The sequence below is a fragment of the Pseudonaja textilis genome, chromosome 2 (genome assembly GCF_049901715.1).
Source record: "Pseudonaja textilis isolate UNSWEBS1 chromosome 2, rPseTex1.2, whole genome shotgun sequence".
NCBI classification, from domain to species: domain Eukaryota; kingdom Metazoa; phylum Chordata; class Lepidosauria; order Squamata; family Elapidae; genus Pseudonaja; species Pseudonaja textilis.
The window spans coordinates 241,167,544-241,190,821 of NC_141991.1; the positions used below are offsets into that span (position 1 = coordinate 241,167,544).

The 23,278-nt window shown below is 37.3% G+C and overlaps 1 protein-coding gene across 19 annotated transcripts in view; it reads right to left on the reverse strand.

Moving 5' to 3' along the window:
• The window catches only part of NEDD4L (NEDD4 like E3 ubiquitin protein ligase), a 301,315-nt gene that overhangs the window by 112,451 nt on the left and 165,586 nt on the right, over positions 1-23,278 (reverse strand). For 2 of the 19 annotated variants that reach the window (XM_087927425.1, XM_087927423.1), the window contains exon 1: positions 21,832-23,127. The exons of 13 other annotated variants lie outside the window; for them this stretch is intronic. In XM_087927425.1, coding sequence (XP_087783551.1) covers positions 21,832-22,974 — 1,143 coding nt within the window. In that variant the 5' untranslated portion in view covers positions 22,975-23,127. Of the gene's footprint in view, positions 1-21,831; positions 23,130-23,278 lie in introns of those variants that run through there. 4 more of the 19 variants (XM_087927426.1, XM_087927424.1, XM_087927427.1 and 1 more) reach the window with 3 other exon arrangements.

The window sequence follows — 23,278 nt, forward strand, 5'->3', positions numbered from 1 at the left end:
CATCTAGATTTGGGATTATGCTACTATTATTACAGTTGGTTGCAGTCATCCAGATGTTTAGAGCAGATCTGGAGTTGAAGTTCATAGGTCATAAAGGGGCCCTAGTTATCTGCCATCCAACATAAATCAAACATGCATACATGTGACATCTGAATATACTGCTTCCTAAATTCAACTAGGTCAGTCCCTATCTATTTTTTCTCCAGATGAAAAACAACAAACTTGTTTTAGTAACAGGAAAATCCTGCAAAAAAATTAAGGAGGTTAAAGATCTTCAGGAAGCATAATTCTACAATCCTGAAGTTACCTGACAGGAGATTGTGATTCCCTTCTTCTTGGACATAGGGTTCTTTTTAAAAATTAAAATTAGGTTTATACAAGTCCAGTTAGCCACATAATGACCACAAAGGAGAACTAGAAAACCATAAATCTGTCACTAAGAGGTTCTCCAGATATTGGTGCCTAGATAGGCCAGGAGGTGGAGATTGGTGCCTAGATAGGCCTTGGAGGATGACATTCAGAGGTGGTATTCAGCAGGTTCTGACCAGTTCTGGAGAACCAGTAGTGGAGATTTTGAGTAGTTTGGAGAACTGGCAAATACCGCCTCTGACTGGCCCCGCCCCCATCTATTCTCTGCCTCCCGAGTCCCAGTTGATTGGCTGGGTCTTCTTTTGTTGCCCTGCACAGGAGAACGGAGCTGGAAAGCAGGTTAGTGCATTGGGGAGGGAATGGGGATTTTGCAGTATCCTTCCCCTGCCACGTCCACCAAGCCATGCCCACAGAACTGGTAGTAAAAAATTTTTTAATCCCACCAGTGATGATATTATAGTATTCTAAGTTTGACCACATTATCTATGTTTAATAGTCTTATAATCTATAATTATGATAAACTTTTACCACCTGGAAAATGTTACATCTGGGGTCAGTAAATTAAGGACAGAAACAGATCTTTGGGAAAAAAATCAGAATTAGAAACCCAAAGCGAGCAAACAGAGCCGCAACTGCAAGAAATGATGATGGGATTGAGTACATAGTGAAGAGAATCAAGAATCAGAACTTTCAGCTGATCTAAGTTGGCTTGGTCTAGTAGACTTTTGAAATGGTGTTAAGAAAACTGAAATAGGTCCACCGTGCTTGTTGAAGGATTCAATGTTTCTGAGAACACTTCAAGTCATCTCTCATTCAACCCGGAGTTCATATATGAAAAGTCTTCATTACAATAATCCTTTGGCATTGTTTCTGTCCTTCAAGGGCAGTGCATTATGAGCTGCTCCCACATGGAATCCAAAGATACTACCAACGTGCTGATCAAAAGTCACACTCTGGCATTCTTTAGCAATGTTTAGCATCCAGAAACTGGACCCATGTGGATTAAGGCAGGTTGAAGCTTCTGTGACCAAGGGAAATAGGAACCACCAAAATAGTCACAGCAGAGTGAAAATAAACACAAAGCACAGACAGGCCAGCCAGCACCAACATTTAGATCTGTACTACAATTAAATCAGTTTTGCTCTTGATCATCTCTCCAGAAGTCTGGCCATTCAGGAGTTTTTCCAAACATATTCGAAAACCACCATGCTACAAAAAGCTGTGCCAAGCTTTTGAAGACAAGCTGATTTGTATTCCCAATAATTAAAGAGATAAATTCTGTATCTTGTGAAGCTCGGGGTGGGGGGGAGGGGAATGAGAATGGCAGATTGTGATCTAAATAAAGAATGCAAAATTAGTCTTCTCCAGGCTTTGTATTTTTGCATCAGTTCTACAAAACGTCTGTGTGTGAGTTTGTGTTTTCTAGGAACAGAGACACACACAAAAGCCTTTTTAAAAGCTTAAGGAGTGTGGATGTAGATCCAGAGTCTGAAATGCTACCTTCTTTTTTGTCCATAAGTATGAGAAAGGGCAGAAGATTCAAGGCAGAACATTTAATTTTCAGGCAAAATGTCTCCACATTCAATTCTTTCCCTCTAGCAATTCTATCTATGTCCATTCCTCTACTCACAATGGAATTCCCTAGGCCTCCAGGCTTGAAATTTTGGACTTGGGACAATCTGGAACTGCGCCGCCTGAGGTCCAATCTAAGCATAGTACACAAAATTGCCTGCTACAGCATCTTATCTGTCAACGACTTCTTCAGCTTCAACCACAATAATACACGAGCAAACAATCTATACAAACTCAAGGTAAACCGCTTCAAACTCGATTGCAGAAAATATGACTTCAGCAACAGAGTGGTCAACGCCTGGAATGCTCTACCTTTCTCCGTTGTTACAGCCTCAAACCCTCACAGTTTCAAGCGCACCAGCGTGCCTACTGTCCCTGTCTTACTGCCCCCATTTATCTGTATTTACTTCCTTTGTTCATGGTTATGTTTATACCTACACTTGTTATCCTGTACATGTTTGACAAACGCATAAATAAAAATCAATCAATAAAAATAAAAAGGTGATTTGAAGATCTACTGATGGCTAGCTACATTCAGAGGCCATCCTAAGACTAGGGAAGTCTAACTTAGAACATCTAAAGGTAAAGGTAAAAGTTCCCCTCGCACATACATGCTAGTCGTTTCTGGTTCTAGGGAGCGGTGCTCATCTCCATTACAAAGCCAAAAGAGCCAGCGCTGTCCAAAGATGTCTCCGTGGTCATGTGGCCGGCATGACTAAACGCCTGAAGGCGCATGGAACGCTGTTCCCTTCCCACCAAAGTGGTTCCTATTTTTCTACTTGCATTTTTACATGCTTTCGAACTGCTAGGTTGGCAGAAGCTGGGACAAGTAATGGGAGCTCAGAAAGGTCAGCAGTTCGACCTGCCGAGCTGCTGACCTTTCTGACTGACAAGCTCAGCGTCTTAGCCACTGAGCCACCCGGTCCCGTTTATAACATCTAGAGCAGCCCAAATTTTAGCATTCTAAAAGGGCTTCCTGGAACTTGCATATAGCTACAACTATTTGTTAACAGACGGATCAAACTTATAACAGCACTGAAAAAAGTGACCTACAACCTGCTTATGACTTTTGCAGCGTTTTCCATGATCATGTGATCAATATTCAAGCTCTTGGTAACCAGCATCTACAGATAATCTTCAAGTTGGAACAATTCACGTAGAGCCTGTTCAAAGGTACGTCACCGAAAAAAGTGACTTATGGACGTTTTTCAGAGTTACGACTATTACCACATCCCCATGGTCACGTGATGAAAATTCGAATACATGACAACTGGTCTATATTTATGATGATTAACTTATCAAGTGCAGTGATTTACTTAACAACGGTGGCAAGAAAAGTCACAAAAAGGGGGCAAATTCAATTAACTATGGCCTCACTTAGCAACAAAACTTTTGGGCTCAATTATGGTCGTAAGTCGAGGATTATCTGTATTTATGATGGCTGCAGGTTACTGTGTTCCAGATGCATGTGCTTGTCATTTGTAGCCTTCCCAGCCAGCTTCCGACAAAGTCAATGGAGGAAGCTGGATTTGCTCAATGACTGCATGATTCATTTAACAACTGCAGTGACTCGCTTAACAACTGTGGGAAAAAAGGTAATAAAATTGGATATGATTCACTTTACAAACCTTCTTGCTTTACAACAGATATTCTGGCCCCCCAATTGAGGTCATAAGCGGAGGACTACAGATACTGTGAAACATGTTTTGTAGCAAGTAGATTCCAAGTTCAATCCCATTAATGTTCAGGTATGGCTAGAAAATATCCTTGACTGAAATTTAAATTATTGCTTGTCAGGAAAGTAACAGTGGGATAGATGTATCACCATTCTGGCTTGATTTAAGCTGGCTTCTTATGTTGTTAAAATTCATAAGCATGGACCTTGAGTGAAATTAGAACTGAATCCAATAGCGAGGCGCTTAGCTTCCCTATCATATGCCAAATAGTTATAGATTACAGTTAAATGTCCTTCTGTATGTAATCAGGCACATTTCTCATTCCTTTGCATCAACAAATCCAGTGCTTTGAAAAATTATCTAGCAATTCTTCCTCTTATTTCAAACGAGAGAAGTTCCCTGAATACTTTGTACAGAAAGAAAATCTGCAAGTATATGTATGTTGGTGAAGGAGTATAAAAATGTTTTGAATGCTCTTAGAAAAACGCTAACACAATTCACTTAAACTATTGTAGCAGAGTGACTTTGACAATCAAGAATAAGCATTCCTGAAATCCTTCTGGGTTGTCTGTGAAAGAGTGAAAGAGATATTGCAACGTTTACCATCCCAATGATCTTTGGACTCTGAAAAATTCAGATCCAGAGCAATCTCAAGAAAGATCTTCACCTCCTATTTTCTCTGTGCCCTAATCTTTAATGAAAGTCCTTTTTTATATTTCAGGCACTGATTGAGTCAAGAGAAAGAAGCTTTTTTTGTGACAGTTATACTGCAATGTAGTCTTTTAAAAAATAATTGGAAAGCTCAGTCTTCTCTCTTATGATGTCCTGTCATATTCGAAACCTCTTTGAGTTAAGTGTCAGAGAGGGAACATTTTATGAATTGTCTACTCACGAGAGAGCCTGCTGCACTTATCTTTTTTTCTTGGTTGTCAAAAACCAAAAAAAGAGAACATTTTCATACCTTTTAACACATTTTACTTGTTGCTAGCTACTCTGAGTAGTAATTCACTAAAAGAAAAATGATAAATGGTATAGAAAGTACAGTTTCAATGAAGCTTTGCATTGAGAAGGAGTTATCACTTACAATAATGATTTAGGAAAGAAAAGCATAGATCAAATAACACTTATAATTACATTTTTATCTGCATTGCTAGGTGGATATATATTTGTACATGCATCAAAATGTACATTCTAAATCACATTCTGGATCAGACCATTAATTAATAAGAGAATATCGTATAGTTCCACAGGAAAAAGATTAGAAATTTCAGACAAAGTTACGAAAATCCTAGGCATTTTTACACTTGTACATTACAACGGCACAAAATGGAGATTTTATATACAGGTCGTCCTCAACTTATGACCACAATTGAGCCCAACATTTCCACTGATAAGCAAGAGAGTTGTTAAGTGAGTTTTGCCCCATTTTATGATCTTGCCAGGTTCCAAGCATCCCAATTTTGATCACATGAGCAGGGGGATGGTGCAACAGTTGTAAGTGTGGAAAATGGTCATAAGTTACCTTTTTAATGCTATTGTAACTTGAATGGCCACTGAACGAATGGCTGTAAGTCAACCTATATGCTGCCTAGTGAGATGACTTTGGAGGAAAACAGGCTAATGTAGCCATCTACATAATTCTCGCTTGGTACACTCATGTTCTAACTCCATCTTTTCATTGTTATTACGTAAAAATCACCAACATAGCACTTAGTCTCTTGAAGATGCCAAGTACAGCCATGAATTTCAGCTACCCCAACCTAATGGAAAATTCCAATGAATTAAGTTCCAGAGAGGTGGCTCTGTTATTTTACTGCAGAAAAGCAGAGATTAGATGTGTACAATTTTAATGACACAAACTTTCCTGAGTTGAGATTATTGTAAACAGGCAAGAAATGTTCAAAAAACAGACGGGCATGATTATAATCTGAAAGACTTGCAACCAAGGAAACAATAGATGAACTGCAAAGTTCAAACGGATGCAGAATCCAATCCAATAAGGTAAGATACAATTAATATAAACATGAGTCATTCTTAACTGGAAATCTCTGGAAATGAATAAGCCATAGCAAGGTCAAGAAGTGAACAACTAAAGAGGACCAATTACTTACTGGAGTAAGCTAGCCATTACTGGATTCTGCTGAGTCAGAGTTCTTGGGTATCACATTTGCTAATGTATTCCAACTCAGGAAGGCCCTGGAAACTCCTGGAGTATAAGATAAAGGACTTTGAAAGCTCTGTTGCAACATGCATGGAGAGGTAGAAAAAAGCAAGTGTTATCATTTTCAAAGCCTGCGTGTGTTTCATCTCTAGATCCAGTACGAACCACAAAGTCCATCTAAATGACAGAAAGATACTGCTAGGCCTATTAGCTTCATTTTGTAACCCAGAAAGGCTATCTTCTGTGTCAAATATGCCGATTGAGGAGCCCTTTTCAGAAACCCTTCCTTGGCTAGGATCAAGAGTCAGCGTTTGCAACAGACACAATAACCCTATCCTCAGACAGTGCTTCAAGGAGGGTTGGAAGAGATGTTGTTTCTCTGTGTCCTATAATATATGTGGGTACAGGCACAATTTTGTTTTTATTTATTCAGCTATGTTTATGTAGTGTATATTGGAAGTGGTCTGAGAGCTGTATGCAATGGTTTAGCAATATGTGAAACAGGTTACTTAAAACAAATAAGGTAAGTAACGTGTACATTAATGTAAATGGATTTCTTTTTACTTCTTCATAACTAATGCAGCAATTTGACTATGTTTTTAAATTGAGCTCACAGAAATCAAAGCAAAACGAGGACATTTATTATTTTAAAATTGTATCCAATATATAAGTCTTATGCTCAAAGTTTTGTTTTAATACTTTTGTTCAAATTATTTCCAAATTTATTTAGGTGACCATTTCCATTACAAATTCCGCTCATAAGCTTACTGCTCAGTTTTTGCAATGTTTACTCATTTAAACCATAAACAATTTCTCATGTACAGTTTCAATTTTCTTTGAAAACAAGATCCAGCTATTTTCTTGTAAGTACTTTGTCTATTTAAACTTACTTTTTAAATAAACCCAACTAAATTCCCTCACAGGCTTTAAAGAACCATACGTCAGAATTAACCTCTAAAGAAAGTTGTATTGAAAAAGCAGTTACTTTACGTTTTTTAAATAAATGTTTATTTTGGAATGTCGGGACTGGCCATATCTTCATACCATCTAGGGTGCACTACTGAAATACACATTATTCAGGCTTCCTTTTGGAAATGTCAGCTCATTTATATTACAAGTTACTCTGATTTTGGGGACAAGGTGATTCACCTCCAATTTATCTATTTTTTTAAAAATTCCTTAGTTAAAAGATCAGAAATAAGCTACAGGTCTAAATACCCCTTTTTGATGTCAACAATATCATGTAATTTCTTTGTCAGTCTGTTTTAGTATGAAATATATACTTAGCTCCTTACATAATCCAGTGCTCTATTATTCAATGTTGGCAAAACCAATTATGATTCATCTTATCAGGAGATGGGCAGCATATAAATTTAATAAAAAAATGATTATATGATATCAGCACTCAGCACTCATGAAAAACAAACAATCCAACTCCCCAAACAATGTTTGCTCCCCAACATTCCATTTTCCTGATAATTAAAATAGATTATTTTGTGCTATTTCAAATTCTGTCTTGTGACACATTTGAGTTTTTGCCATTGTAAATTGTTCAGATTCTACACACAGAATCACTGATAATCCCAGCAGCAGCTCTGCAACTGACTTTAATATGACACCTAGCACTGTCCTGTCAAATGACCAGAACTAGTTTTGAAAAGTCAATAAATACTTCTCTGAACTAGCTTAATAACATACTGTTACCTAGAATTTTAGGTTTCATTATTAGCATTTTAAAAGATGTAATTCTTGATTTACCACCATTGTTTAGTGATCGTCTAACCCTAACCCTAACCCTAACCCAACTATACCAGCCTATAGTTGAACCACATGAAACTGAAAGGAAGGTCAGCTCACACCATAGAAATAAATACAGAATATTTGCTTCTCTGAAAAAAAATGCTTTGAAGAAGTTCTTTTCCATATTTGTTCACACTTCTAAATGATGCAAGTTAGTTTCAAAGAATAGAGAATAACAGGGAGTGAGAGAATAGCTTACAAAGATTCAACTAAAAGCCTTAATCAAATTAATCAAAGAATTTGATTAATTAGACTATTTTTATCATTTCTGTTGCAAATACTACTATAACAGTTGAAGATAGCATGCATATCTGTACAAAACTGCTTTATCTTACACATTCTAAAATCTGTGCTGTAACAAGGTATGCGTTGTATAGCAGTGGCATAGATAGGTTGACTAAAAAAAATTCTTTTATGTTAATCTCTACAGATTTATGCACTTGGTTATTGACCAAGTTTTCTTTAATCAGACCATATTCCTGGGTACAATCCAGTCTGAGCATCTTGTCATTTTAAGGAATTAACCAATGCATTTAAAGGGACTAGGTTATACTACATTAGTGTAAATTAAATCTATTACTGTTGCACAATAGTACAATGTTTTGCTATTTTTAGAAGAGCAAATCAGTTGTTGACAAAAGAAACTGAAGATTTCAGCTAAATCAAAGAAATCCAATAGAGATTCAAAGAAATGGCTTTTTTTTACTAGTAGCACAACCTTATTATGGATGTTTATACAACTGCAAATGTTATGGTATTCAACAAAGCTTATATTTACATAAACTTTTGTGTATATATATATATTTCTTTGGGAGCAAATTCTATATTATGTCATTAAGTTCAAGGACTACAAAAAGTTGCTACTGGTATGTCATTATGAGTAGAAGCAAAGGGGATAATGTTAAACATACTCAAATACCATTTACTAATAAGTTATAATTAAAGGCAGATTTCTTTCTTGCCCTGTCTTGTCTATGTTTCTGACTGATCAACCACTGGCATGCAATTCAAAGGCAGTGCGTTCTGCAGCATCACGAAGCTGAGCATCTAACCAGAACCTATTGAGAACTTACTCCCCAATATGCATGCAGAGGATTAGACTACTATTTGAGGTCAGAAGAACCCAGAAAATAGTCTACCTTTAGTTGAGGGAGCCAGTGTTGTCTGAAGACCGTTTATGTGGTCATGTGGCCAAACATAACTGTATGCCAAGGCACACAGAATGCTTTTACCTTTTCACCAAAGTTGTACCTATTTATTTAGTTGCATTTGCATGTTTTCAAACCTCTAGGAAGGCAGGAGCTGAAGCAAGTAATGGGAGCTTACCCCATTGCGTGGCACTCAGGGCTCAAACCCAGGCTTTCTAACTGACAAACTCAGGGTCTTTAACCACTGAGCAACTGTGCCCCCTAGGGAAGAAATTAATGCTATCCTAAACTATTGCAGAAACCCAGATTGAGCTCTTGCTTGGAATAATAACCCAAGAAGAGTCTTGGTGGATTAGGCTAACAGTCCATCTGGTAGAGCTTTCTGAAGGATGCCCTGGCTAACCCAGTGCTTTGACAATGCTCACAAGCATGGCTTGAAAGGAGATATCTAATTTCCACTGTTGCTCTTTAACAGCTGGTATTTAAGACATGTTGCCTGGGATTTAGAAAGTAGTAAATGGCCATCATGATGAGTAGAAACTGATAGCTTGATCCTCCTTTCAACTGTCCACTCCCTTTTTTCAAACTGATTAAACTGATGGCAAATATTGAGACAAATTCTAGGCATGCCAAAGAAATATGCTCACCAAAAGCATTTGCAAGCTGATCACTGTCCGCAGGACCGAGGCCATGGGAAAAGCTGGGCTCAACCATGTCCTCTATATTGTAATTAATAATGAATATGTTGACAACTGTTCTAACTGGCATAACCATTTATGTATTCTTTGTAGAAAGATACTTCTGGAGATGGCGTTTTGTTTTCCAGCCACGTTCCACTTACGTTTGCAATTGTTATGGTGGCATAAACACTTACCATTTTTTCCATCTATCTGGAGAAACTATTATGCTGACGTTTGTGACATTCCTGGCATGAGAACGGATGGCTTCTGCATCAATTGGATGTGTAAATTAATGGTAAATTAAATAATCTAAAATGAAATTTGTTTTTATCAGGAAAGGGGAAAAACACAACCTTTCCTCTCCTCTTTTATTAAAATAAAAATCCTAGTAGAAAAATTGCTAAAAGAAATGATCTTAAGATGGATGGATGGATGGATGGATGGATGGATGGATGGATGGATGGAAGGAAGGAAGGAAGGAAGAAAGGAAGGAAGGAAGGAAGGAAGGAAGGAAGGAAGGAAGGAAGGAAGGCAGGGGAGTGAGGCTTCACCCAGCTCTTTGCAAGTAACTATTCAGAGATATTAACTTGTATTGTTAAAAAAGATAAAACTAAACAGAGGTAGTAGAAAGTATCCTGTGGCAGCAGGGGCAGAAGGAATGGGCAATCTGGTAAACAGATGCTTTTAAAATGGCTATATAGGTAGTCCTTGATTTGTGACTGGTCACTTAGCAACTGTTCAAAGTTCTGACAGATCTACCCTGGGGGGGGTGTTATTTGTGACCAGGATTCAAAGTTTGAATGGTTGCCCACCCACCACAGTCACCTGACCTCATTTTGAGCTTTCGGCAACTGGGCTGCGATTTGTTTGCTGCGTCCCACTGTCACAAGACTGCATTTTACTGACAACTGTATTTACTTCCATTTTTCGTCAAAACCAGTCCATAATCAACCCTGGCTACAAAAAAGGTTTTAAAATTGGGTTGGTCACGTGCTTTGCGACAGTCATGAATTATGACTGTGATAGGAAGGCTCCATTATACAGTCGTAACTCAAGGACTACCTGTAGTAGATCTTTGTGAGTGCATCTACTATTTCTTCACAACACTCCAAATGTGCTCACTGGTTCTCAAAAATAGGAGCCCAGATCTCATTATCAATGTAAAAATCCTATTTTTGAATTTATTGTTCACTGTAAACATAAAATCAATTATTATCTGCATCCTCAATTATTTTGGAAGTATCCCACAAATGAATTTCTACTTTTGAGGTTCCTTACAGCAGTAAGTAAGAATGTCTCGGAATAAGTATTAGTAATAGCATTTTTTTAATGGCAACATTAAGCTTATGGGTGAGTAAGAAAGAAAGAAAGAAAAAAGAGATGGCTTTATTTATCTTAAGCTATTCCTCAACAACTTGAGGCAGGTTTACCAACTAAAAGCAAAACACTAAAGGAAAAAAAAAGTTGACAGAGGATAATGCACAAATCTGAGCAGCCATCATTTTATTATGAACAAATAAAATGGAAATTTAAGGAGAGGAGAACCCGAATGTAGCCAGTCTCTTTGCAGAGCTGATGGAAAATATTTCCTTTCCAACATTTCATGGCTGTCAGATGCAATATGCATGGGACATACATCATCATCATCATCATCATTATTTACATTTATTTGCTACCTATCTCACCATTGGGCTACTCTAGTATACTCTAGAGCAGGGATTACCAATCTTAGTAACATGTGGACTTCAACTCCCAGAATTCCCCAAGCAGCTATGACTTCAACATGGGAGCTGAAGTCCACAAAGTTGCCAGTATATCAGTATATCAGTTCTCACAGAATAGCTGCTTGATCCAAGCTCCATGCCACAGAAAATACCCTCTTTCTTTTAACATTTTCTCCACTTCAGCCAAACAAGGCAGTTCTGAAAACCAACCAAATTACAGGCACTCTAAAACAGAGGTCCCCAAACTTGGCAGCTTTAAGGCATGTGGACTTCAACTCCCAGAATTCTCCAACTGAAGTTGAAGTCCACAAGTCTTAAAGTTGCCAAATTTGGAGATCTCTGCTCTAAAATATTGGCTTTTGGGAAATCTCCCCTATTCCCCCCCAAGAACAAACTGTTAATCCTTGATAAAAAAATCTCAGAAACCAAGGCAGTCTGAACAGAATTTCAGTTTCCAAAAGTAGTGTTATGAATGTTCTGCGCTTTGAACTTTTCCCATGACTAATACAAAAGCAATAAATCATACACAGATCTATGCAAGTATATTTTTAATGTACTTTTGGGAGGGGGGGGGGGAGGCAGTTAAGTTCCATTCTGCTTTTTCCCATTTTCAGGGATGCAAATTCAGTAAGGAACTTTTAGACAGATAAAACCTTCACTTTGGTGATTTATAGCCTTATCCCTGCCCACCCTTTACTGCAACCAAGGAAAAAAGGAATTCTATATTTCTTATTTTTTGAACAGGGAACACCTGGATAAACTAGTTTTGCCAACCTGGGATCTTCCACATGTGTTGCACTGCAATTCCCAGAATACACAGTCAATGATCTCACTCGCCAAGTATTCATAGAATTGCAACTAATTACATCTGGTGAACTTCAGATGCACAGCCTCCAACATCTTGGGCTTAGTGCTGTGCTGAGTGAACCCAACCATTGATGGTCCTCCATTTAGCATCCATTATCTTTGAAATAACGGACAATGCATGCTGTATAATTCAGGTAGTTCATGTAATTTTACATCTTCTTCTGTTAAACGTCATCCTTTCCCCAAATGGTTTGTTAAATGTTTCACTGTAAGCTGTCTACGTATTTAGTATAGTTTAATGCAGGGGTCTCCAACCTTGGAACTTTTAAGATTTGTGGACTTCAACTCCCAGAATTTCTTTTCCCTTTGCTGTGAATTGCTGGCTGAGGTATTCTGGAAATTGAAGCCCACAAGTCTTAAAAATTCCCAAGGTTGGAGACCCCTCATTTAATGCATAAATCTAGGGGTAGAAATGAGATGCAATATTCCATAGCTACATCCCCCAACTTTCTGCCCTCCAGTTATGTTATGGTACACATCTGGAAGCTTGGTACCAAGTTGGAAAGATCTCTACAGTATTCAGTATTGAACCCCTAAGGTCAATGTGACTATCCAAGGAGTCAATTATTATTATTATATATACTACTAATAGTTACAGTAGTATTTATTCAATTATTTTCCTATAATAAATGCTTGTGGGTCGGTAAACAACCTGAAACTTTTTGAGTTTGGGGATACTGCTCTAGAATTACTGTCTTGAAATCTTTGAATTTATCCACTGAGTTTGGAAATAATTAGAACAATACATTTGCTAAGCTAAATATAAATTATTCATTTCAATTTAATTAAAGCCAGAAGTCACATCCTGCTTTTACACCATAGTGTAATTTATGTGATAATCATCATTCACTGTTGCATAGCAGAAAAGGCTTGGACTTCATTAATGGGTCCAGCCAAATAGGAATTTCAAACCCAACTGTTTCTGCAAAAAAGTTTGTTGACATTTCCTAATCATATAAAATCAGCAATGTGCGCCACTTGATTGTGGTGCAGCCTTAAATCCAGACTGTTGGTATTTTGTAGCAAACCAACAGCAAAGGAAAGAAGAAGGTTTCAAATAAGAGTGCGAGAGAAACAACTTACTGCTATTCCAGTCCCATGGAAAATTAAGCTGGCAGCACAAATTAAGGACATAGGCTTCTTTGTGCCTCCTCCTGTTTCAACATCTGTTCTGGCTGCCCTGAGAGCCAGGCATCTTGATCAGGGTCACCTAGCCAGAAACTATCCCAACTTGCTATTCAAACAGAGTGCACACCAGAAAATTCATGCAAGATCACAAAAGCCAAGAGAACAACAGATTCTTGGCAAACTTAATGAAACCTTGCTGCTTGGCACAACCGACTCTTCTTTGAATTGGCTTCCTCTGGCCATGCAAAGACACAATCTTCTAAATATTTCCCTCACTGTTATTCAGGGGTAACAAAAGGCTGGGGAACAAATGGAAAATAAGCACTCCATGTTGACGATAAAAGAACAACCCAAGGCTTCTGCAATCTTTTGCCTTGTTAATGAACACTTTCAGACTCTTGGAACATGAGTTGTTTACACACATATCTAAAGTGTGTGTGTGTGTGTGTGTGTGTGTGTGTGTGTGTGTAGACAGACAGGTCTAACCTATGTTAAAGCATCCAACAATGCATACTAAAAATACAAGGTAGATATTTTTTCAAATAGACCTGGGAAAATGGCTTACGGGAGCCATTTTCAAGCATCGATTTTTAAATCAGGACAATGTCAAGCTTCCAGACTCAGAATTTTCACTGAAGAGCGAATCAGTTTGCTTAAACTTAAGCCCAAAAGATCTGTATCACCATTCCTGGTTTATGTCTCTCACATTATCAAGATCAACTCCTTCCCATATTCAGAACCAGCAGACCAGACGAAGGTTCAGGTCCAAAGGAAAGGTTTTTGGATTTAAAAAAAAATAACCTTGTGAATAAAAAGCTGTAGGGAAATAGAAGCCTGGTCAACAAATGAATCCTGTTCAGAGCAGTGTTTTTCAACTTCGGCAATTTTAAGTTTTGTGGATCTTAAACTCCCAGAATTCCCCAGTCAGCCTTCAATTCTGGGTATTGAAATCCACATATTTTAAAGATGGCAAGATTGAGAAACTGGTCTAGAGAGACTGTTAGATTACTTTAGTAGGACCTGGGTATGATCCTAGAATATTTAGTATTCACTGTTAGAGCAATACCTGAACTAGTTCTTAGCCAATAGATAAGAACTGAAGTCCGTTTATAATCTATGTTTGCTAGCTTTGTACTTTTTCTGAATTTTTGTGACCAAACCTAGCTATTTTCTCAACCATGCTTCCAGCTGATTATGAATTTTCAATAGTCTACCTACACAGATCATGATATTAAAGATTTTTGAGGATGTCCATAAGCAAACAGAGCAGGAAGAATATCTCCTTTGCTTGCTATTGCTTCAAAGTACGTTATTTTTCTAAGAAAAATTAATTATGCTACCCACAGGATAAAGCAATACAAAACAAAGCTTCTCTGTAATCTAAGCAATTCCTTAAGACCAGTAAGACTGGAAAATATTTTCATAATGTATGGTATTTTAAAGAAGTTTCCCCAACCTCACTTCCTGATTGACTAGAAATTCCTAATTTCCAGCTGCCTTTAAGAAAGTCAATCCCAGCACAGCTGGAATATGCCTGATGGAAGACATCAGGTTAAAGTAACTTAATAACTTACTGTATTTTATATCTAGGTCATGGCCACAGCACTGAAATTAAGCAAAGAGCAATGCATTTATCTGATATATGGAATGCTGTTGCCTCTTTTCATCCCTGTGCAGTTAGAAAGTTAAAAAAACTCCAAAATCTCTATGAAATATCTACCTTGTTTAGAGCTTCTTGATATGAAAATTTACATCCTAAGATTGACTTTCCAAACCAAATGAGGTTGCTAAGCGCTTTCCCGTATTGTTGAAGGTGAATTCTGAAGACTGTGTCTTTCTGAAAACTATTCTTTCTGTAGCCTTCCTTCATGAATATCCCAAATATGCAGTTTGTGTTCGTAGTGAACATTCACAATTTGCTTCATTGTGTATGTGTGTGTGCGTGTGTGTGCGTGTGTGTGTGGAGAGAGAGAGAGAGAGAGAGAGAGAAAGGGAGGGGATTGCATTTTCCAAAAAATAAGCATCGGGCATCTTAATTTCTGAAACAAGCCCTGCCAATAGAATTTGTATACTTTGCACTCAGACTGCTTTGAAAGATGAGTTACCTCAAGGCAGATTACCAATTTTCTTCGTGGAGGTGTAATGTGCCTCATTTGGTTCTTAAAACTGAGAAGTAAATTGACTGTCCTTGCACTTAAAACTATTTTCTTTTGTAAGAATAGCTCATTTCTAACTTTCTGAGAGAGATACAGAGAGAGAGAGAGAGAGAATTAAATTAGTTTGAAGAGAAATGACTTGGAATATGTGATGTGCCTGAAGCGAAGTAAAACCTTCTTTTCCTGCAGTAAAGGGCTGCTGTTGTCTAAAGGCATATTGGAACAGGCTACCCTGCTGAGTCTGTAGCCAAAAATGATTCTGGCAGAGCTTCTGCTATGGGCAGCCTGACGCCACAGCCCTTCCCTATCCTTGCCACATGAGCCTTGACAACACGTTGCTCTATCCAGAAAGTCTTCACATGGTTCTTTAGCATTAACAGTGGGATGTAATCTGATGCAATAAAAGACAGATGCAGGCTGCTGTATGGACAACCACATTCCGGTGTTCTGTGAGTCTCCACATCCCAAAGCACTTCCTTAACAATATTAGCATGTCCGGTCGTTTTCCAATTCATGCCACGACCCTTTGCCTTCGTGCTTCTACATATTGATAAAAGTTGCAAAACATTTGAATACTCCAATGTGCAAAAATATATCTTTCCCCACTTTTCTTCCTCTTTAATACAGCCAGATTTAAAAATAAAAATAAGGGAGAGGTTTTTGATATTATCAGCTGAGAAAGTCGGCAACATGCTTTGTGTTTACAAAAAGATTTAACTCTTACATTGTGGGCTGCAGGTTTTCTTTTATTTCTCATTTTCTGATAACAAGGATGAACTACATCCTGGCTCCTTTAGATATCCGAAAGGTCATAAACACTCTATGGCACTAGGACTACAGACGCCCGCGTGCATGTTTTCACTCTAGATAAATAAGGCTTGAAGCAGCTGCTGCCCACAGACCAAATCCTTATATCTTATATCAACCCAATGCATTCACAGTAGCCAAATTGGACAGGATAAAACACATTTTGTCCAAACGGCTTTTAAAAAATTTATTCTGCTCTGCTGTTTCAGTTTGAAAGGAGATGACAAGCCAGACAGATTATTCCAAACAAAATGGAGGTCATATGTAGCTATCCTTTTCGAATAGCTGCTTGAAGCAGTAAAGATCCGTATTTAAGCCTCCATGTACCACAGCAGTAATATTAGTTTGCAGACACTGTACTGGAAAGTTTTCTATTGTGGGCCAGGGTAAAATGAAGATCATAACTGGGAAATGGAAAATTGCAATTCTCATTAAATATCCCCAGAACGATCATTCGATGTGGTGTAGTAGTGTATGGTAAAAACAAATGCTACTTTTTTAAAAAAAACACCTTTTTTTTGTAAGCAAAAATTTAAGATTGGGCAATTCTAATAGGGCAATTCAATCGTGCTAGAATTATTCAAAGTTATCAATACAGTTCCTTTTTTTTACCTAGTTTAATTGGGCCCTTCTCCCACAAGAACTTGTAATATAAATAATTGTGTTTTATTGCCAGGACAATTTCAATTGCACTGTTCATTTAAAAATTCTTTCCCAATGTCCTTTTGACAAATGAAATTTTGTGGGTAGACCTGCGTAACAGCAAACAATCATATTTCCAGATGAGAAGAAATTCTGTTGAATAGATTAACCATTTGTCTAAATGTAAGGCTGGTTCTTATTTTATTATAAGGGTAGATATTACTTTGGTAAGGTTAATGCCGATGTCATTATTAACAAAAAAAGATTACTAAAATGAAACCCTGCCACTTGGTTTTAGAAAATACATTTACAGAGTAGATAAAACACATATATGCAGAATTAAGTCATAGCAGGCATCAAAATAATCTAGATCATACATTGCAAAAATGAAACCACCAACCTTTCCCCATCCTTTGGGGATATTTGACTAGTTCTACTTCAGACCTAGTCTGATTCTAAAAAAAACAATAATTCAAGATTATTGTATAATGAATATCCTAAGAATGATTATTACAACATTTCTTTAAAAGTCTTTCTTCAAATCATATAAAGAATGATTTCACAATAATAAGCTCTAATTCCTGCAACTTCTTTAATATAATAATCCTGGTATATATCCTGCAACACCACAGCGATTTTTTTAAAGAAAAAGTAACCAATAACCTAGTTCAAACGTAAAGGTGAATTACAGAACTAAGTATTGTGAAAAGAAGCTTTATACTTTTTAAAGTTATCTCTTTATTCCCATTGTGAAAAACATTCTTAATTTATTGCCATTTAGTAAACAAGCCCCTTTCTAAGCAATGGTTTGAATTAAATACAGATGGATAACAACAGTTTTTTGAATCCCAAACTTTAAAAAGTTGTTCATAGAAAAAGAAAAAAATGAAGTATTTCTATTGACTTAAGAAGAAAAGTGGGAAAAGGTGTTGAATGTAGTTTGTTCACTTTAGCATCAAGATCTGATTGGGGTACCAACCGAGTCTTTTCTTCCTCTCACACTAGGTAATGTAATATAAAATTTGTGTTCACTTATTGCAGCAAGTCAATTGATGCAGTTATGGTTTACTGAGTGAACCTTAAGTGGCTGCATCTGCACAGCACGGTATTTCATAAATGACGGCTTACTAACCACACTAAATGGGTTATGAAGGCATGTCAGGGCAAAACTAAACCAACCCACCTAGGTTTTGTGCAAAGTAGGAACCCAGATGCATTTACATATAAGCATCCTCATCAGTTTTTATTTATTTACCAAATTTAGGTACCGCCTATCTCATTCTCCAAGTGACTAAGAGTGTATTTTTTTCCAGTGTTTATTTGTAAGCACGGCTATTTGTTCTTGAACATTAGCTTAAATGAAAAAGCCACAGGCAATTTAGAGATATTTCTGGGAAACCCTGTTTTAGCCACTATTCAACCGCTACTCAAACATCAGTGTTAATGTACAATGGAAAGCATAAATCAGTTCTGTCCACTCAATTTCTGTCAGGGCATTCACTGCTGTTCAAAATGTAAAAAGAATAACAAGCAAGCATTCCAAAATATAGACCAAATGAACATTAGGATAGTTACTGTATAGTACCATAACATAACTATTTCAATGAGAAATCTCATACAATAACCGGTATCTATGCCTTTATCATCTAAGAGGCAACATTATGTAATACGGTTCTAATTTGCACAATTCTATAAGTTTTTCTGGTGAATAATAGTGATCTAACAGTAGACTATAAAAAGTGAAAAGAATTATTTGGAAGCAAAACGGTGCTAAAGTTGGAAACGTCCTCCTGAAATTTTAAACTATACCATAAAGAATTATAGAGTTTTATATACATACAATTGTATTCTATTGTATGCCATGGTATACATACACAGACTCTTCAACAGAACTCAGATTACCAAACACAAATTAATTATACTAACCGATTATATACACAATATAATATATTCTGTATAAAATTATATACAAAACCTACTTCATTAGACAAAAGAGAAAAATGACAAACCTAATAAATTTCTTTGCATACTTTCTTTTGGTCTGATGCTTGCTTGTAATATTCCTCTTGCTTACAGATACAATATTGTGTATACATATTTTAATCCGCTTCCTTGCTATTTTGCTCATTTGTTAAACAAAATGAAATGGTTGCACAACATTGCAAATTTTCTTTTTATTCTTGGACAAAAAGGAAACTGCAGTCATTGCTTATTACTATATAAGTCACCATGTGTTAGACAAGGGGTGCAAAATTGTGTCTCTTCCCTGGGCTGGACTACAGTTTCCCTCTTCTGTATCTATTGGCCACGTTGACTGGAATTAATATGAGATTTGAGTTCAACATTATCTTGGGAGTTCCAAGTTTTTCAGCTTGGTCCTGGAATAACATTTTTGTTATGGTAATTCATGAAAAAAAAATTGCAATGAAAAGTGCAACATGCCCCTGAATTTTTATTCCAAAGAATGGCCCATTGTAAATAGATTCTGTTTAAATGTAAATGATTGCCATTTCTGTATTTTAGAACCCACCTACTTTCTAAAAGAGTATTGTAAGATACAGATATAAGAGATTATTTGAGTAGCCACCAACTCTCCATAGCATCCAGTTAATATGCTGCAATTCACTACAGATGGAAAGTATCTGTCTTTCTTGCTTTATATAATGGCTTAATACCAGCTACTATTAACTTTCTCATTACAGAGTTTGCTTTTGGATTCTTTAGAGGGATTAGAAAAAACTTCTTAAATCTAAGATGAGATAGATATGGACTTTAAAAAACTTCTTGGTGTGTATGTATATAACACACACACACACAAATACCATAGAAAAACATGAAGAAGCCCTCCTCTTGATAATAAGTTTAAATTTTGGGGTGTATTTTAATAATACAGTATAAAATGCATATTTTAAACAGTCAGCTATTTTCCTAACCTAATTTCTCAAATTTTTATCAGGAGCCCTTTGGAACCATGCAGATAAGTCAAAAACCTTCATAACAAGGAATTATGTATATTTAGCAAACAACATTGCAGAAAATATACAGAATGAAGTATTTGTAAAATTCCTTCAAAAAGATATTCACAGGATGGTGGAAAACCCTTATCTGGCTGCCATTTGCTCATTCGTTGATTGACAATGCCATCAAATTGTTTTTGACTCCTAGCAATCACATGGCTTTTTAAAAATTCTATATTTCATAATATTCTACTCTAAAGTAATGTAATATGAATAATGGTTAAGGCACCCAGCTAGAAATCAGGAGACTGTGAGTTCAAGTCTTGCTTTAGGCATGAAAGCCAGCTGGGTGACTTGGATCTAGTGAGTCAGACTAACCCACCTCACAGGATTGTTGTTGAGGGGAAAACATATACGTTACATCTTTGAAACAATTGATGAAAAGTATTTTTTTTAATAGAGGCATTAACGTAAAATCCTTAAGATGTTTTTTAAAAGGACAGCCCCAAAAGTTTAGAGTGAAAAATAACCTCAGATCATATTAGTGTGATTTTAGTATGCCTGCAATGAAACCTGGGGGATTGTAGCAAGGACAGTAAAATCTCAGGATAAGCAGAGTTAAGTTTAGGATTCATTACTTTTCCTAAAACAGAAAAATAACAGGGACTGTCACAGGCACAACGTGCAAATCATTAAAAAATATAATTTGCTAACCTTTCCGTAACAAATGTTGTTTCAATAGACTAAAATTTGGGATTTTATCACTAGTGTCCTAAATGTTTTCAAAACACACACATGCTCCAAGAATAAAAATTAGTGTAGAATAAAGCTTTTATGTAATTCCTCTATTAAAGCAATATTTAGTACTTTCTTCTTCTATCGACAGGCACTAATTCCATTACACATGAGCTAGAGCAATGAGAAGACCCTAAACTTGGCATGGTTTCACACAATATTTATTATTCCAGATTCCACATCACCTCGCTTGCAAACTCCAATGACCAATGGTTAAACTGCAGCCATACTAAAATTACATAATAAGATTCAGGCTTTAATCTTTCTTGATTGATTTGAACTTCTATGCCACCCAATCATGTAAGGGTCTCTGGGACATTATAATCATTCAGAACACATTAATGAAAACCTCAGTCCATTTAAAAACTGCATAAAAGATTACGCAAAAGTATAGATTAGAAAAAAACCAATTCATGCAACAGGTAAAAGAAATGATAGTGGCAATGAATACAGCATAAAGTTATCCTAATTTTAAAGCAGAACCAAAACAGTTCATTTTGAAAATATCAAAATAATTATTTAAATGCTTGGAAAAATAAAATGTTTTCATCTGGAGCCAAAAAATAATAAAAAATGCCAGTAGGATAATGTAGAAACCTGGCAACGTTTCTATTGTACAGTATGCTGTAAATCTGATTCCTATTTATATTTCAAAGCTGAAAGTGCTTGTTCATTGTTACATCTAATTATTGTAAAACCGAACTGAACTGAACAAATCAAAACATTCTGAGGTTCCATGCAGCTTTTTCAAGTTGCTAGGAATTTATAACTAACCGTCCAATGTACAGGAATAGCTTAATTAATAGTACTCCTATTTAAACAAACAATGGTACACCTATTTAAATACCTAAAAGTATTATAACACCATTAATTTTAAACTGTAACCTTGGTTCTTTGATAGTTCAAGTGTTTGTGCATGTATTCGTCTCTCTCTCTCTCTCTGTGGTGAATACATCATATATTAGACAGATTTCAATTATTTCAAGCTATGAAGATTGCAGAATTTTTGAAATCCTAATTTATTATCTGGGGCACCATTTATAAAAAGTGATAAAGCAGTTTACAGATTTGTTACAAAAAAAGAATCCCCATTGTGTTTAGATGATGTAACATTAAATTAAGTAACATCTGAGTCACTAGCAAATATAAAAACACTTCTCTGGATTTAGTCATAGCTTAGCAAAGGAAGATGCTCCAAGATTATTCTGGATGTATACAGTTCTTTCTAGCAGTGCAGAATTGTGTTGCAAAATTACATAATGCACCCTGGATTTATTTGTTTACTTATAGATTGCCCAGCCAGCAAAGTGAACCATTTAAGTTGCCAGGATATTGGTGTTTCTACTTACTGATGAGTTGGCTGCCAGTGGAGCAGCTGTATTTGAATTTTCTTGCCCACATGGTTGGTTCTTCTCACGAGTTACGAGAATTCTGAAATGCTGCTGCCCTGCGTTTTGATCTGGACAAATTTTAAAAGTGCATCCTTGCCCCGGGGAAATCTGCTCAACTGAATTGCTTCTAGCCATGTCGGGGCCACGCTGGTCATTTCCACAATGGACATCTTCTTCCATTGGGCTAATTCGCTCGGCCGGCGGTTGAACTGGATATGAGGTGCTCCTCCCCAGCCGTATCCGTGGGTACCTGACTAACCTGTCTCCCTTTGTTCCTGTGAAACCAAAATTACAATATGCTCCAGCGCTATTGGACTGAGACTGCTGCAACTGAAGAACAAATAGCTTTTTCCCAGAGTTGGCTGACCCATCTGGCAGGTGTTGCAAAGACCAGCGCCTGGGTTCTGAGCAAGAAGAATTATTTTGGGCCTCTGGACCAAATGGCATCAGCGTAACTTGAGGCATATCTACACTTGAAGCCCGATGCTGAATCCTTACCCGGCTAATATTTAAATCCAGCGCAGGTTTGTTTACATTGTCCTCTTGACTGCTGGCTGCACCCTCATTATTCCAGTTGTTAGAAGGTAACGTACAAAATATTGTGTGGTTAGAAGATCCTCCATTGATCTCGTGTCCCATGTTCTCAAGTTCTCTCGTTGGAGAATCCTCTGGAGTTACCTGTGAACTACTTGGAGAAGAATGGCTCCCATCAAGAGAGGTACACCGCTCTCCTAGACCAGAAAAGGGACATGGCTCCTCTGGAGGAGACCCAGATTCACTAGCATGTCCATTCACAGCATTGCGCTGAAGGGAGATCTGCATGGATGAGCTCCTCATGGGGCGCGCATCAATGCTGTTCAGAAGCTGCGGGATAAACATGGACGTGCTCCTTTTCAAGGAGCCACCTTCCTGCAGACGGCCGCTGCCATCTTCACAATCGATTCTGTGCCTGGAGAAAGGGTGAGGCCCATTCCTTCTTGGCAAAGTGTGGAATGCCATGAAAAAGTCGTCATTATCCTCCCTCTCGGGGTCTAGGATCTCCAGCTCAGGAGCTGTATTGCTTCGCCCTGAGCCAAAATGAAACCGCAACCGATGGGCCATGGTCTCGGGAGAAAGAAGAGAGAGAGAGGGAAAGCAACAAGGCCAGGCACTGCCAGCCGTTACGAACGAAAGACATAAACTCCAAGAAAAAGTGTCCCATCTGCCAAAGTGTTAGCACTGCTGCACTGATAGCGACAGATAGCAGAAATAGCCCAAGTGGCAAGCGACATTCCATGCGTGATTGGGCAAGACCAATCGGTGCTCCTCCACACTGTGACATGGGGTTGGAGGGCTGGGGTCACATGACCTATTTTCCCCTCTCCAATACAAGCGTCTATTTCCCTCTCCCCCTCCCTTTCTTTCT